The sequence below is a fragment of the Brassica rapa genome, chromosome A08 (genome assembly GCF_000309985.2).
Source record: "Brassica rapa cultivar Chiifu-401-42 chromosome A08, CAAS_Brap_v3.01, whole genome shotgun sequence".
NCBI classification, from domain to species: domain Eukaryota; kingdom Viridiplantae; phylum Streptophyta; class Magnoliopsida; order Brassicales; family Brassicaceae; genus Brassica; species Brassica rapa.
In genome coordinates this window covers 15,383,006-15,398,452 of record NC_024802.2, presented here as the reverse complement: position 1 = coordinate 15,398,452, position 15,447 = coordinate 15,383,006, and the positions used below count along the sequence as shown (strand labels likewise).

The 15,447-nt window shown below is 37.6% G+C and overlaps 4 protein-coding genes across 5 annotated transcripts; 1 reads left to right on the top strand and 3 right to left on the bottom strand.

Annotated features, from left to right (window-relative positions):
• Positions 1–558: 558 nt before the first annotated feature.
• LOC117127524 lies at positions 559–2,722 on the bottom strand. The gene is made up of 5 exons (XM_033278097.1): positions 2,062–2,722; positions 1,788–1,917; positions 1,317–1,604; positions 1,009–1,227; positions 559–918 (listed from the first exon to the last, which is right to left on the bottom strand). The coding sequence occupies exons 1-5, from the start codon at positions 2,610–2,612 to the stop codon at positions 559–561; spliced, it is 1,548 nt and encodes a 515-aa protein (XP_033133988.1). The 5' UTR covers positions 2,613–2,722.
• Positions 2,723–3,456: 734 nt separating this feature from the next.
• Positions 3,457–7,351, bottom strand: LOC108870390. Its single transcript, XM_033278096.1, has 7 exons — positions 5,233–7,351; positions 4,782–4,962; positions 4,622–4,691; positions 4,512–4,522; positions 4,312–4,411; positions 3,851–4,241; positions 3,457–3,785 (listed from the first exon to the last, which is right to left on the bottom strand). Exons 1-7 carry the CDS (start codon positions 7,349–7,351, stop codon positions 3,457–3,459), a joined length of 3,201 nt encoding a protein of 1,066 aa, XP_033133987.1.
• A 417-nt stretch (positions 7,352–7,768) lies between these two features.
• LOC103834869 (dehydration-responsive element-binding protein 1A) lies at positions 7,769–11,610 on the bottom strand. Its single transcript, XM_033277219.1, has one exon. It carries the CDS (start codon positions 8,528–8,530, stop codon positions 7,817–7,819), a length of 714 nt encoding a protein of 237 aa, XP_033133110.1. The 5' UTR covers positions 8,531–11,610; the 3' UTR covers positions 7,769–7,816.
• Positions 11,611–11,861: 251 nt separating this feature from the next.
• LOC103834867 (serine/arginine-rich splicing factor RS40) lies at positions 11,862–14,521 on the top strand. Of its 2 annotated transcripts, XM_033277178.1 has the most exons (7): positions 11,887–11,981; positions 12,328–12,438; positions 12,711–12,946; positions 13,150–13,262; positions 13,338–13,576; positions 13,648–14,205; positions 14,300–14,521. In XM_033277178.1, the coding sequence occupies exons 3-7, from the start codon at positions 12,940–12,942 to the stop codon at positions 14,328–14,330; spliced, it is 948 nt and encodes a 315-aa protein (XP_033133069.1). In that variant the 5' UTR covers positions 11,887–11,981; positions 12,328–12,438; positions 12,711–12,939; the 3' UTR covers positions 14,331–14,521. The 2 variants fall into 2 exon arrangements, with proteins under 2 accessions (XP_009109205.1, XP_033133069.1); XM_009110957.2 differs by lacking the exon at positions 12,711–12,946 and having other exon boundaries at positions 11,862–11,981.
• Positions 14,522–15,447: the final 926 nt, after the last annotated feature.

Genomic DNA, 15,447 nt, shown 5'->3' with positions numbered 1-15,447 from the left:
CTGTTTGACGACTATTATGATCAGTCGTAACTTCAGTCGGTAATTAGTAGGGCATTTGGCGACTGATTTACGACTTATTTAGTGACTATTCTACGACGGCTTACTGACTGAATTTAACGACTGCGTTTAGCGACTGAATTTAACGACTGAGTTTAACGACTGCATTTAGCGACTGATTACACGACTGACTTAGTGACTAACTATCTCTGTAGGAAAACAGTCGGTATATTACTGCTACCGAATCACGACTGATTAGCGACTGAAATGCTTAAAATTTACGACTGATTTCGCGACTGATATGCGACTAATTACCATATTTTTTTGGCTGTTAAATATATGATTTTGGTGTATTGTTTTTCTTGTCCATGATTTGTTATTTAAATCTGCTATTAGTACTACTAAAAACGATTTTGAAATCATAAAAGTTTTAAATACCATACACAAACAAAAGAACTCCATAACTTAGGAGTAATCAAATTTCAAACAGAAAGAACTCCAAAGAGTTTACAAGTTTCACACATCCAAAAGGTAGTTTTTCACATAGGAGAAGGGAAAGACCTAAACATGATGAGGATCAGATGAAGCTGTTTCTTTGGAGATGAAGTCCAAGAATCTCTGGTCTGTGGTGGCGATGTACTTCCGAACCATTAACAACTCATCGATCGTAGCTTGCTGAGTAGCTATAACTCTGGAACGCTCTTCCTCAACCATTGCCGCAGCAGCAGCAGCTTGGGCACGATCTTCCTCAGCCTTTGCAAGAAGAGCAGCTTGTTCTTTGATTTGACGTTGAGCTTCTTCAAGTTGCTGCTGCATTTGGATGAAAGAGGACAAGCTTCTTGGGTCATATGCCACTTCATTAAGTTGGTTCTTCAAGCTTCCAAGGCCATAAATTTGCCCCCTGTCATTGGTGAAAGTGGCCTATAACAAGCAATAACAAGCAAGACAATCAATAACAAGTGAGAGACTATTATGAATGCAAAAAAGAAAATGTTGAGTAAGAAACCCAACCTGAATAAACAGCTCATTCTCCTCTTCTATTGATAGTGGTGGATGCTGCCCAGTCTCGGTGTGATCATCAGTCTCAAGGGTGGCCAACTTAGCTTCTTTTTGCTTCTTGAAAGCCTCAATAACTTGTTTAGCTTTGAAATCACTAAAGGTTCCATCTGACTTTGTATGAGCTCTGATGAATACTTCACCAAAGCTCACTGGTCTTCCCAATTCAACAACCTGAAGTAAAATGGAAGAAAAGATCAGTATAAAATGTTTAAAAACCAAACAGACTTATCACAATGAACAGATAAGAAGTAGGGACTCACCATCTCTTGGTGGAGCTGCATATAAGACTTCTGGCCAGAGTTATGTGTGTGAAAGCCAAGACCTTGACGGTCAGACATTCTAGATGCTGATGCTGTAGCACTCTTTGCAACCGCAGCGTCAGTGTCCCAATAGTCGGTCATTAGTTTCCAGAGTGTGTCGCCTATCCAATTAGGCTGCTGCCGAGATGTCCTTACTTCGCTGACCATGTCTTTCATTCGTAGAAGAGCAATGGCCTCGAAATGTTCTTGCACAACACCAGTCAATGATGGATCCCATGTGTGAGTTTTCTACAAATGAACATAGAAGATACTAGTTAGCCATCAAAAACCAAAGAATTAAAAAAACAGTGTGTAATAAACTTGTTCAAAAAAGACAAGTTAACATGGATGGTGAGTTGCACAACACCAGTCAACACCACTTACTTAATAACTATAATAACTCAAAGACAGAGAAGAGACAGAGAAACTTACGGCAAATTCCAGAAAGTAGCGTTCTTGTCTGTCTCTAGGCACACGAGTCCAGCTGTAGAAAGGCTTATTAAACTTGTTCTTTAAAATCTTGGTAATCTTCCTAGACAAGCTCGACTTGTCATACCCAAACCTACAAACATATAATTATCATCAATACAAATTTTTAAATTAAATTTCTAAAAGAAGACAAGCAAAGAACATAACTGATCAATAACCAATAAGCAATGAATCATCAAAGAATCATCAACAATTGTAAGAAAGGAAGAGAAAATACCATGTGGTTCCAGGCTCAAGGTTGCGAGACAGGACAATTGTGTTCTTCGCTCGACCTGGCTGGTTTAGAAGGGAGTTCAAAAGATCCATATGGTCAGAGGCGAGATTAGGTTGAACCGGAGCCTCTACATCGGACATATCCTCCTCCTCCTCCTCTTCTGGAAAACGAGAATTTTGTGCTTCAGAACTGTGAGGCGATTGAGATGCTCGAACTGGAGCCGGTTGACTTGGAGGAAGTGTGTTCATACGTTCAGTCGACTGAGTTTGTCGATGTTGAGGTTGAGACGTCGCAGCAGCTGGAGTGAGAGGCGACGGAGCTGATTGAGAAGGTGGGAAGTTCGTTTCCGGAAACAGCTTTCTCGGAGGAGGATAATCGCGAACAGATGGGAGAGGATTGTTCTTAGGGAGAGGTTTGTTCTTAGGGAGAACGGGTGGGATCGACGGAGATGGATCCCTCGGTACGAAGTCATACTGAGCTGGTAAAGTAGCTGGGCGTTGTGTAACCCGAGAGGAGTTGGGTTTGACGGTATTCCGCTTCCTCTTTCCACCCATCTTCGGAGACAGATGCTGGAGAGATCGGGATCGGCGGGAGAGATCGAGATTGTGACCGGTGGGAGAGATCGAGATCGAGCTCGGTGGGAGAGATCGCGATCGAGACCGGTGGGAGAGAGTGGCCGTCGAGATCTGTGGGAGAGATTGAGATCGAGATGGAGATGGAGATTGAGATCGTGAGAGAGATTGAGATTGAGATCGAGATGGAGATTGAGAGTGATTAGGGTTTTCTTGGTGGTTCTGTTTCTTCTTCCGCGAAATTAGAAGAGATGAAATAAAATTTTGGGCTTTGTTAACGCGGGCTTTAAGTCTAAAAATTTTGGGTTTTCCCGGTTTAGATCATCAGTCGCCAATCAGTAGGAATTCAGTCATCATTTTTTAAAATGAAAATTAAATTGAAATTCAACATCAAATTATAACCAAATATTTTCGCGGTTCAATAATTTTTTGGAGGCAAAACCGAATTTTTGGCTTAATAGTCGGTAATAAGTAGGTAATCAGTCGTTAAATTTGCAAATAAATTTGAAAATAAATTTGAAAATACAAATATACATAATTAAATATTACAACATATATTTTAAATGTTTTTTGCGATTTAAGAACTTTTGGAGCCAAATAAAAATGTACATAATAAACCTTAATCCTAACCCCTAAATCGAAACCCTAATCCCTAAATCCAAAATAACATTGTATTACAACATAATATATTAAATACGACAAATAAAGTTTATAACATATATATGAAACATAATATTATACATGGTAACCGAAGTTCATCATATTACAAGATAATATTATACATGGAAACCGAATATTGATCGTTTCATCATGTTAATTAAGCAACTTAGTACGGTTCATCTTCATCTCCATCTTCATCATCGTCTGAAGATGATAAATTACATCGGAATTCATCATTAGGTTCTGCATCTGCCACATCGAAATCAATATTGATCGGTTCTCCAGGAGCATGTACCAAATGGTCGACTTCAAGGTCTTCAACTGTGGTCATCAAAACAGCATCATCGTTTTCTTGTTGCAAAGTCACCGGATCTTTGTCTTCATATTCTCCAAAAATGATTCTCCTCGGATTCACTTTTAGAACATTGAGCCAAGACTGCTTCGGTTTTCTTACATATGGATATGGAATATAACAAACTTGATCTGCTTGAGATGCTGTTAAACAAAAATAAATATAGTTAATAAAAATATAAACAATAAGTATATATATACAAACGTACCTAGAATAAATGGATCATATTTGTAGTATTTTCTCGATGAGAGAACATCCACTATTCCGCCATTTTTCCGCCGAGTGCCTCTACCAATAACAGGGTCATACCACTTACACTTAAAAAGTGTGATTTTCAAATCGACTATACCCTCGTAATTGATTTGTATGATATCTGTTAAGATCCCATAGTACTGAGATTCATCAGCTGCATTTGTATAACTCTCTCCTTTAGCACATACTCCATAGTTGCAAGTCTTTCGTCCCTCACCATGCGTTTGGGTATGAAACAGAAAACCTCGAGTGAAATAAATTGGCCAGGTTTTGGCTTTATTCACGGGTCCTTGTACAAACTCTTTAACCCAAGCAGGAAAGGGATGTGTTTCGCTCCAGTGAGTAACCTGTAAATATATATACACAAGATAAACACTATGTAAAATTAAGTATTATAATAGTATAACTGAGACGTACATAATCTTTCACCCATATATGATATTCCTCAGCTCTCTTCGTGGAGAGATCTCTTTCAGAAAGGTCTGGATATTTTACAGAAAGAAAATCTTCGAACATGCTATATTAGAGCAACAAAATTAAAATATGAGAAGGTATGCATTTGTTAGATTAGTGTGAGAAATATAAGGTATGGATTTAATTTGTCAAATTATATATACCTCTCAAATGGCTGAAAATAATCACAATTTCGCAAAACATAAGCATGTGCGCATAGATAATCTTTTTCGGAAAGCCAAATTTCTTGCATTTCCCCGCTTGGACGACCTACCTGAATAAATATATCTGGTACTCCTTCAACATGATATACAGGGACTTCACCTACTTCAAATCTTGTAAACCTACCATATTAGGACAAGAGATCCACATTTTAGAAGAAAACATATAAATACACATGAAAAGGCGAACATGTAACTAATTATAACATTTACCTCGATTTTGTTTGTATACTGTCAGCGAAGTAGTGTTCTGAGAAATAAGCAATCTCAGCATTGATATATGCTTCAACTATCGACCCTGCTGCATGGCTTTTGTTCGTTGCGTTCGCTTTCAACTTCTTAAAATATCTTTCGAAAAGATACATCCACCTATATTGCACGGGGCCTCCTAGTTCTGCTTCATAGGGGAGATGTATAGTCAAGTGCTCCATCACGTCAAAAAAAGATGGTGGAAAGATCTTTTCCAAATTGCATAGTATCAAAACAATATTTTGTTTAAGTTTTTTTAAGCGATTTTTTTGCAAAGTTCTCGAGCAAAGGTCACGGAAAAATAAACCAATCCCTGCAATATATAAACAAATTTAAAATCGTTAATAACCCAATTTATAAACACTCTTCGAAATGTAATATATCATGAAACTATAATTAATTAATTAATTTGTACCTGATAAAGCAAGATGGACGTTCTCGTCTAGGAGTTCCGCACATATAAATGGAAGTAGCCTCTCCATAAACACATGGCAGTCATGACTCTTCATGCCTGAAAACTTCCGCTTCTCTATATCAACACAGTTAGCTAAGTCGGAAGCATAACCGTCTGGAAATTTTACCCCAACTTTCACACATTCCAATAAACTTTTTCTTGCGCTCTCTCCCAGTGTGTAGGGAGGAAAAGGAGCTTGACCACGACTATCAACATGTAAGTGTTGCCGATCACAGAGAAGTTCTATATCCAATCTTGACTTGATTGTGTCTTTCGACTTACCCTTCACACTCATAAGAGTATTCATGATGTTGTCGAAAAAATTCTTCTCAATATGCATAACATCAAGATTATGTCGAAGATTTAGGTCCCTCCAGTACGGCAACTCCCAGAATATGCTTTCCTTGTGCCAGTTATGTTCCTTCCCATATCCGGGTTTCTTCTTATCGTGACCATTTCCACCGCACTGGGACGTTTTTGGTGGATTGACACCTTTTAACCGCTCAGAATAAACTTGCTCACCACTCAAAGATTCAGGTGGAACTTCATTCATAGCATGTTTTCCCTTCAAGAAGTCCTTTCTGTTCTTCCTCAATGGATGGCCACGAGGAAGAAATCTTCGATGACAATCAAACCAACACGTCTTCCTTCCATTCTTCAGATAAAAAGCCTTTGTATCTTCCATACAAATTGGACAAGACAACCTACCATGAGTCGTCCATCCTGATAGCATCCCATATGCCGGAAAGTCGCTTATCGTCCAAAGAAGCACAGCCTTAAGATTAAAATTTTGATTCAAAGAGACATCGTATGCTTCAACTCCAGTAGACCACAGCTCTTTTAACTCCGCAATTAGAGGTTTGAGGAAGATATCTAGACTAGCTCGTGGGTGATTTGGCCCAGAATTCAAAATTGTGAGAAACAAGTACTCTGGATTCATGCACATACCAGGAGGTAGATTATATGGAGTCAAGATCACTGGCCACAACGAATGATTATTAGACATCCCAAATGGATTGAATCCATCCGTAGATAAGCCGAGATAAACATTACGGGGTTCCTCTGCAAACCGGGGATGTTGATCTTGAAAGTGTTTCCACTCTGCTGCATCTGACGGATGAGACATTTCACCCTCCTTTGCTTGGTGCTCTGCATGCCATCTCATTGCTGCTGCTGTCTTCTTGCTCTGATACATTCTCTTCAATCTGTCAGCAATAGGTAGATACCACATACGACTATATGGCACTTTGGTTCTACGTCGTTCGCTTCTAGGCTTCCATCTTGGTGCATCACAAAACTGACACTTATCCCACCTTTCATCCTCTTTCCAGAAGATCATACAATTGTTAACACACACATCAATTTTATAGTACGGGAGACCCAAATTGCGCATCAATCTTTCTGTCTCGTAATGTGAACCGGTTGATTGGTTTCCAGCTGGTAAATAGTCTGTCAACATTTCACATACCGAATCAACGCACTTTTCACTCAAATTATAATCCACCTTATTTTGCATGATCCTAGAAGCCAATGATAATTGCGAGTGACCTTCTCGGCAACCATCATATAAAGGATTTTTCGCTCCTTCTAACAAGTCGTAGAATTTCTTCGAGTGATTGCATTCCGGATCTACTGCATTTTGATAACTATCACCATGTTGATAGTTATCAAAACTCACATTATCTCGAAATGCATCATTCACCATTTCCACATATCTATCTTCTACTGCATTACCAATGTGATCTTCACTACCACTTAAATGCGTCGGATTAGCATAACTTGTTCCTAAAGCCATATCGAGTTCTTCTCCATGCTTGTACCACACATAATAGTCGAGCATAAACCCTTTACTATATATATGTTTCAAAATTCGATGCCCCGGGAGAAATTTCTCATTCTTGCAAACACTGCAAGGACAAAAGAATTTACCATTATTATCCTGTGTTAGAGGCTGACTGTTTGCAAATGCCATGAATTGCTCTACTCCCGTTGTGAACTCTTCCGAGAAATTCCCCGTTTCTTCATCGATCCTCTTGTACATCCAATCTCGAAAGTTAGTGTAGTTGTAATTACCTCCCATTATGTGACTGAACGTTTTTTTCTGACTTTTTTATTCTTTCAAGCATCGCACGAAGAAAAAATGACTGGGTTGGGTGTATATATAGAAAATGTTTCCGACTGTTTTCCTACTGATTTACGACTGACTTTACCGACTGATATATTTGGTCGTAAAAGGTTGTTACACCAAACTAGTAACGACATTCACGTGTTTTATACCGGTTTTTGACGACCGAAATGTGACGGTTTCACCTAATATATATCAGTCGCTAAACAGTCACTATATTTCCCGACTAATTACCGACCGATGCTTACCGACTACACATTAGTCTGTAGTCAGTCGCTAATAAACGACTAGGTTTCTACTGAATTCTGTAGTCGTTGTTTGGCGACTGATTACCTACTGTTTTATTTCGGTCGTAGCATAGTCGCTAATCAGTCGTGAATCAGTCGGTATATTTAGCGACTACATAATCAGTCGGTAAAATCAGTCGGCAAAAACGTGTTTTCTTGTAGTGACAACAGCAGCCTCCACCGTCGACTCCTTCGCCATGTTAAACCCTTCACTTTGTTCCTCAGTAAAAACAGCCTCCACCATTGTCTCCTCCATGTCTACGCCATGATCCGTCGTCGTGTCATTCATCTCAGCCTGAGAAGCCACTGCCGTTGCCTCCTCCATGTTCATGCCATGTTCTGTCGTCGTGTCATTCACTTCAGCCTGAGAAGCCACCGCCGTCGTCTCCTCCATGTTCTGGCCATTTTGCATCGTCACATCACTTTTCTCAGCCTCAAAAGCCAATGCGGCTTCAGCAGCAGCCTTCTGGATATCCTTGTGGCAGGTTGTCTCCGGGATGCGGAGCCGCCAAGCCGAGTCCGCATAATTGAGGCAGGCGCCTCTTCCACGGAGGGCTAGGGCAGCGACGTCGTGAGCACGAGCTGCCATCTCAGCTGTTTTGAAAGTTCCAAGCCAAATTCTAGATTTCTTGTTTGGTTCCCTCACTTCACACACCCACTTACCTGACTTTCTCAGACGAACTCCTCGGTAAATGGGGTGACGTGTCTCCTGAAACTTCTTCCTACCCGCTGGCTTCTTCGGACAGCTTGCCGCCAACATGGGATAATAATCACCTCCTGCTACCGTAGTAACCGGAGACTCGTTCTCGGAGCCAACCATTTCAGTGGACGCAGGGAATGTGTTCATTGTTGAAAAATCTTTTGAAAAAAACTGGATAAGGCTGAGTACAGTAAGTAACTAACTAACAAGATCTTTGTTCTGTCCGGTTTGATAAAATATCTATTTTATCTATCTCTCTTTATGTTCTTTTTCAGGTGGATTTTAAAAGTTTGTGGTTTGAGAAAAGTGGGAATAAGAGTTGGTGTTTATATTGGCCCGAAATATTGGAATTGTGTGGGGTATGATTTGAGAAGAACACGGTGTTTTTGGCTCTGCGAGTGACATGTGGACAGAACACAGTTAAGTGATCCCACGGTTTTGTGTGAATGCGTTGTTTTCATTCACTCATAGGACGCCACGTGACATCTTGACCTTTATGTGTATAGCTTTTGACTCTTCACTCGTTATACCTTTATGGGAGTTTTTAACTTTTATTGTGCGAATGTGTGGCTGTGTTTGTTTTGTGTAGGACAACTCTGTATTTATCTATTAAATTCCATGAATAAACAAAATGCTATTATTGATCAACCCATCTAGAATCACGAAATCTAAAAGATCTGCGAAATAATAGCTTAAGTGTGTTGCTCAAAGAATAATAATAGCTTAAGTACTGTCTATTTATTATTATCGTATACTCCCTCTATTTCCTTTATGAATGAATATGTTTGATCAAAAAAAAAGAAGAAAATATGCATTTTTACATTTCTAATGCATTAATGAATGATAAATGGTAAACTTCAAATAAATATAACTGTGTTTATTAAAATTTTATCGGTTAATAAGTGAAATCTAAATCGTTGGTAAGTGTTGTGTGATTGTAGTGAGAAAGGATATTATAGTTTTAACTCAATTGCTGTCAAGGCTACAAGTTTGTACGAGAGAGAGAGAGGTGATGAAGAGGGAAGCCGTCGACATATTATAGGGTTTTTACTTTTTAGTGAAGAGATTAACAAGTTTGGTTTTGGAACAAAGAAAGATATTTTCGATAATTTACCTACTCAACGAAAGTCTCTCTTGCTAAAAATTAAGCACTATCATGGTTTGGATTGCACAATGAGTTAAGGGAATAAATAAGGGATATTTGTGAAAGGAAGGTTGACTAGCTTATAACCCTTGGAGTAATGGACAATGGCTCTTTCGTTTTTCTTTTACAATATATACACTATAAAACCACAGGTTTTCTATCCTTTTGGTACTTGTTTAATAATCAAAACGATTTTATAAGTACACACACAGTATGAATTTGAAGTTCGAATATAATATGAATACGATTGTGTTTGTCGCTTATCCCCAGACATATGTTTCTTAAAGTACTAAGTTGGTGTAATATACGAACATAAATATAGTGTTAGACATATTGTACAAATGAAGCTAGTTTCGTCTGAAGACTGAAGCCATGGATGAGAGTAAACCGATACATTATCAAGTTATACATCACTCTCTCGATTATATTAATAAAACAATATCTCCTTTTTGGTCAAAAACTGTAGATATTAAAATATCTCAAATCTATCTATGAAAAACTTGTGGTTTAAATCCAGTCACGTGGGTGTAAGAAGGCCTTTAGAGTCAAGGGCTCAATCAACATACAAAAACAATAATCGTATCTCGATAATATAGTATCATTTCTAACATATATTCCGCTTACAAAAAAGAACGTCACTCTCGTCGTCACTCACTCTCAAATTTAACACGTTACTCACTATTGAGTATAGAGACACCTTAGGGCAACATTATCGCAAAGTCCTAGCTGGTCCTTAAGGGCAGGGGACCCACAAAAATACTAGGACCGAGGGGAAAAGTCGTTATATAAGAAACGTCGCAGCTCGTCCTTCCTCTTTCCTTCTTTGATATCTCTTGCGTCCTTTATTTTTTTTATTTTAAGGACTTAAAATTGTCCTAGCGATAATGATGGCCTTAGGAGAAAAAGCAAGACGACAAACATAAAGGGCAAAAAGTATTGGTGATGAAAAGATGTCAGAAGAAAATGTTTTCCTTAAGAAGAAAGTAAAGGCTCGAAGGTGACGTGACAGTGGGGCTACGTAGGGCACAAGTGACTAGTGCATGGGAAAGGCACGCTCGTAGGGACACTGTATTCCGCTGTTAAGCCACGGTTTGGATATTTTGACGGGCCCATGACGTCTCTTGTGGAACCCATCTTTCTGTTTTTGGAATATCGTTTTGGTTTCTGTTAAAATTTCGTGGTTTGATTAAAGCGGTTGCTTCGGTTACCATATTCCATTTTCGGAAACCTCTTTTGATAAATAATTACAAGGCCACACTCGCCTTGTCACTCATCCGAGAGTATTTTAAATAAAGGTCCAAGAATCATCTTTAAACTTTTCGAAGATATTCTTCAAAGTTACAAGTTTGAAAATAAAGTAGTATGCAAGTATCTATATAGTTACTTATTTAGAGTAAATGTAATTAATAACATTTGCAGATTCCTTTTCAGTTTCTTTTCATATACTTGCAATACAAAAATAATTCAAATAAAAATAAACTTACAAATGTTTTTTTGGGACCAAATGCTAAACTTACGAATATTTGCTAACTGTAAACGAATTTTATTCCAGTTTTATAATGTTTAGTATCAACTCTAAATCCTAACATATCATATTATATTCTAATGTCCTAAGTAATACCATTAAAATATATCAAATAAACACAAATAAAACAATTGCCATAATGCTTACAGTTGATAATCAACGTCATTATATTTATTCAGGACAATTTTCTCAAATAACTCTTTTAAAGTTTTTGTCATAAAAATAGTTTTCAAATAAAAAAAAACAAAATAACTCTTTTTATTTTGAAACTCTTAATATTTATTTTTATTTTTTTTAATTTGAAACCATATCCCCAAAACCCCACCCTTTAACTTTAAATCTTAAGTCTAGATTAGTTAATTAACTCTAGGGTAAAAATATACTTTTACCCTTTAATAAAACTTTTTTTGGTCATTTTTTCATTGAAAGCTATTTTTGTGACAAAAACTTAAAAATGGCTATCTTAGAAAATTTTTGTATTTATTTTCAGTTTTGTTATACTCTATTAAACAAAAAATCTCAAATTCAAGTTTAATTAGATTAATATGAATAAACTTGGCCAACTTAAATATCCCACATATAATTCAACCCATATTTGTAAATTTTTATTCTGTATTATCTGTGATCACATGCTCTAATTTTTGTATGAAGCTAATTTAACCAAACATCAGTTTAATAATTTTGGAGAAAAAGAAAATTTCAATTTGTTTGAACTTGTTAGATATAAAAATGGTATGCTTTTACTGGGCTTTTAATGGACTATTAACGGATTAGCCCAATACTGATAAGAGCTAAAAGTTATATCTCTTATCTACCTACCAACTGTTTCACTTTAGAGACGCGAACAATATCTAAAGAGCTTCTTCTTCTAGTTCTAGGTCTTGGACGCGACAACAGCTGCCAACTACTTCAGTTTCAACATTCTACAGGTAAATTGATTAGTTTACGACTCTCAGAGATCTTGGATCTGATCTATTTGCTCCTTCGGTTGAGTTTGCCAATCTCGTTTTTTTTGTTTGTGTGTGTTAAAGAATCATGATTTGCTTGATTGTTCTCGTGTTTGGTGTGTTTTAATTTAGATCTGATTAGATATGCTTTGTTTGTTGTGGTCCTTTTGATTCTAATGTTAATTGTCTGGATTTGACGTAGCTGAGCTGCAATTATTAAAAAAAGTATTAAGTCTTGATGCAAGTTTATGTTACTAGTTTTCTTCTGAGGTACTAAGTGTTGTGAGGAAGCCTCATGATTTTTTTTTTTTCATGGTGACTGGTGCAGGAATCATGAAGCCAGTCTTCTGTGGGAACTTTGAGTATGATGCGCGTGAGGGTGATCTTGAACGGCTATTCAGGAAATACGGAAGGGTTGAGAGGGTGGATATGAAAGCTGGTAAGCCCTTTTTTCTCTTTCTTTCTGCCTTTTGTGTAAGTTATCTTTGTGGTAGACTTCGATGAACAAGGAGTATCCTAAGTGCCATGCGATGAAAGCAATGTCGTGAAATCCACTTCTATGTTCATTCGACGAGAAGGCTCTGGAATAATCATTTCCCCACCACATCTCAACCAAAGAGAGACCACATCTGCGCAGCGTGGTGGAAGTTTGCAAAAATACTTGAGAATAATAGTGTAAAACCGCTATTCTCAGCGTTTTCTTTGGCGCAGGATGTCCAGCCCATGGATGGATGGACCTTAAGGAAACATCCATCTCATTCTCTTCCCTCAAAACGAGTCTCACTTTCCATCCACAATGACATTTGCCATCTTAACCTGCATTTCATTCTTCATCGCATTCCACTCTTGGGCACATACATGCCTCTTGGAAACATTTCATTCACATCCCCCCGTCTGACTTCCACATTTTCACTTCTTCCTTGACATATTATTTCCCATAATGCAAGGTCTGTTACTGCTTCACTGGTCATTTAGTTTCCAGAGTTTTTTTAAAAGAACTCTGGCTGTTCAAATAATTTGTTCTACTAAGTAAGTAAAGGCTATTTGATCTCTGAAGAAGAGAGAACAAGTCTTCCTGTTTCCCTGGAGGTTCTTAACTTTGCTCTATTCATTTACTGAGATCTATGCTTTTTGGCTCTTTTTTCTCCAGGGTTTGCTTTCGTGTACATGGAAGATGAGAGGGATGCTGAAGATGCTATCCGAGCCCTTGACCGCATTGAATTTGGGCGCAAGGGACGTAGACTCCGTGTTGAGTGGACTAAGGTAGGTTTGTTAGTTTCTTTTCAGAGTTTGTTATGATGTTTGACATACTGATCACGTTAATGGTTCTGTGTTTAGGGTGAGCGTGGAGGTGATAGAAGATCTGGTGGTGGTTCAAGGAGATCCTCATCCATGAGGCCTTCCAAGACTCTGTTTGTGATCAACTTCGATGCGGATAATACTAGGACCAGGGATCTAGAGAGACACTTTGAACCTTATGGCAAAATTGTGAACGTTAGGATCAGGAGGAACTTTGCATTTGTCCAATACGAGGAGCAAGAGGATGCCACTAGAGCATTGGATGCTACCAATAACAGGTAGGTTTTGTTCATTAACCAAGTGTTTTCATTACTTATAAGACTCACCTTCTGCTCGTGTTTTCATCCAGTAAGCTGATGGATAAGGTGATCTCGGTGGAGTATGCCATGAAAGATGATGATGCAAGAGGGAACGGACACAGTCCTGAAAGACGCCGTGATAGGTCACCTGAAAGGAGAAGACGATCACCTTCTCCTTACAAGAGAGAAAGAGGGAGCCCTGACTATGGCCGAGGTGGTAGTCCCGTTGCTGCATACAAAAGGGAAAGGACCAGTCCTGATTACGGCAGAAGACGTAGCCCAAGTCCTTACAAGAGAACAAGGCGTAGCAGTCCCGAGTATGGTCGCGACCGCCACAGAGGCAATGAGAGTCCTCGGAGGAGGGAGAGGGGTGCAAGCCCCAGGTACAGCCGCAGTCCTGACAACAAGAGAGAGAGGGTGAGCCCTGATCGCAGCCCGTTAAAGAAGGAGAGCTCGCAGAATGGAGATGGTGAGGTTGATAGCCCAAATGAAAGGAGGGAGAGGTCGAGGTCTAGCCCTGAGAATGGCCAAGTTGAAAGCCCTGGCTCTATTGGGAGGAGGGACAGTGATGGTGGCTATGATGGTGCTGATAGCCCAATGCAGAAGAGGTAAGATTGTCAAGTTAGTTCGTTGCATGTTCATATATAAATTGAGATTTATGAAACTAATTATTATTTCTTTTGTTGGGTTATGCATTAACAGCCGGTCTCGTTCGCCTCCAGCTGAAGAGTGAATGAAAAAGTGGATCCAACCATCTCTATCAAAGTAGGATGTTGTAACTGTTCTGTAGTCAAACTCTGTGTCCTGTGTTTAGTCTCTTTCTCTTCTGATACCTTTGAACGCGGATCTCTTTTATTGTTGGATTGAAAAACTCTCTCTTGTGTGCTTAAATGTGCCAATGTTACTGAATTGTTCGTTTTTTTATTCGTATCTCAGGTGAAATCCAGTCATAAACAAAAAAAAAAGATATTCTTCAAAACACATAAATTTCATGAGGGTGTAGAACACCAAATAACAAGAATTATTATTGTTGATAATGAATATTTTTAAAAATAGAAAAATGAAAAAAGAATCATATACAAAATTTTAAATTATAAAGTGCAATTTTTTAAGTGAAAAATATAAATGATTTATTCTATCCATTATTTTCATCCTCATTTAGAGTGTAAAGCTTTAATTGGTGATAATTTATTTGAACGAAAATAAAATAAAACTAGATTTTGATTCGCGCTTAGAAAGCACATATTTATTTTTGAAATTAAATAAATTTTTCTGATATAATTTTTACATAAGATAATGTATAGGTTTAGGGACATTTACTCGGGTGCACTGAACCGTACCAAAATGAAAAAAAAAACTAAAATTGAGCTAAATTTCATAAATAATCGAGCATATCCTATATCTTTAGAACCGAAAATAGAAACCGAACTAAGGACCAAATCAGTATTTAAACTTTAAAATATAAATTATATATCTATTAAACATAGCTAAACCATTAAAAATATTATATTATTAATGGAACTATATGGAGTAATGATCACATCATGTATAAACATGTTTAAATAATCTGTCATATATTCATGGGAATTTATTGTTAGAATAATTATATAATAGATTATATGAGAGTAATAAACGAGTCATTTAAATTATGTAAAGTATTTATATAGTTAGAGAAATATAAGATAATATCAAATAAATAGTTAAGTCTAATGAAATGGTCCAACAACTTTGTTTAATTAGATTTTTTAGAACTTCTTCTTTTTTAATAGTATAGATGATGAATAAAATTCTAATTGAGGAGATGAATAAACATAAATATGTAAATTTCTATTCAATCTGTTCCTCATTGA

What these genes read in the sequence shown, in the direction of transcription:
- LOC117127524 (XM_033278097.1), bottom strand. Translation starts at nt 2,612, where the DNA reads ATGGGTGGAAAGAGGAAGCGGAATACCGTCAAACCCAACTCCTCTCGG. An exon ending in GCTACTTTCTGGAATTTGCC is followed by an intron (nt 1,605 to 1,787) that starts GTAAGTTTCTCT and finishes GTTCATTTGTAG; the next exon opens with AAAACTCACACATGGGATCC. An exon ending in TGCAGCTCCACCAAGAGATG is followed by an intron (nt 1,228 to 1,316) that starts GTGAGTCCCTAC and finishes ATTTTACTTCAG; the next exon opens with GTTGTTGAATTGGGAAGACC.
- LOC108870390 (XM_033278096.1), bottom strand. Translation starts at nt 7,351, where the DNA reads ATGGGAGGTAATTACAACTACACTAACTTTCGAGATTGGATGTACAAG. An exon ending in AGTATACAAACAAAATCGAG is followed by an intron (nt 4,692 to 4,781) that starts GTAAATGTTATA and finishes CTAATATGGTAG; the next exon opens with GTTTACAAGATTTGAAGTAG. An exon ending in ATATGATCCATTTATTCTAG is followed by an intron (nt 3,786 to 3,850) that starts GTACGTTTGTAT and finishes TTTGTTTAACAG; the next exon opens with CATCTCAAGCAGATCAAGTT.
- LOC103834869 (XM_033277219.1), bottom strand. Translation starts at nt 8,530, where the DNA reads ATGAACACATTCCCTGCGTCCACTGAAATGGTTGGCTCCGAGAACGAG.
- LOC103834867 (XM_009110957.2), top strand. Translation starts at nt 12,333, where the DNA reads ATGAAGCCAGTCTTCTGTGGGAACTTTGAGTATGATGCGCGTGAGGGT. An exon ending in GAGGGTGGATATGAAAGCTG is followed by an intron (nt 12,439 to 13,149) that starts GTAAGCCCTTTT and finishes TTTTTTCTCCAG; the next exon opens with GGTTTGCTTTCGTGTACATG. An exon ending in TTGGATGCTACCAATAACAG is followed by an intron (nt 13,577 to 13,647) that starts GTAGGTTTTGTT and finishes GTTTTCATCCAG; the next exon opens with TAAGCTGATGGATAAGGTGA.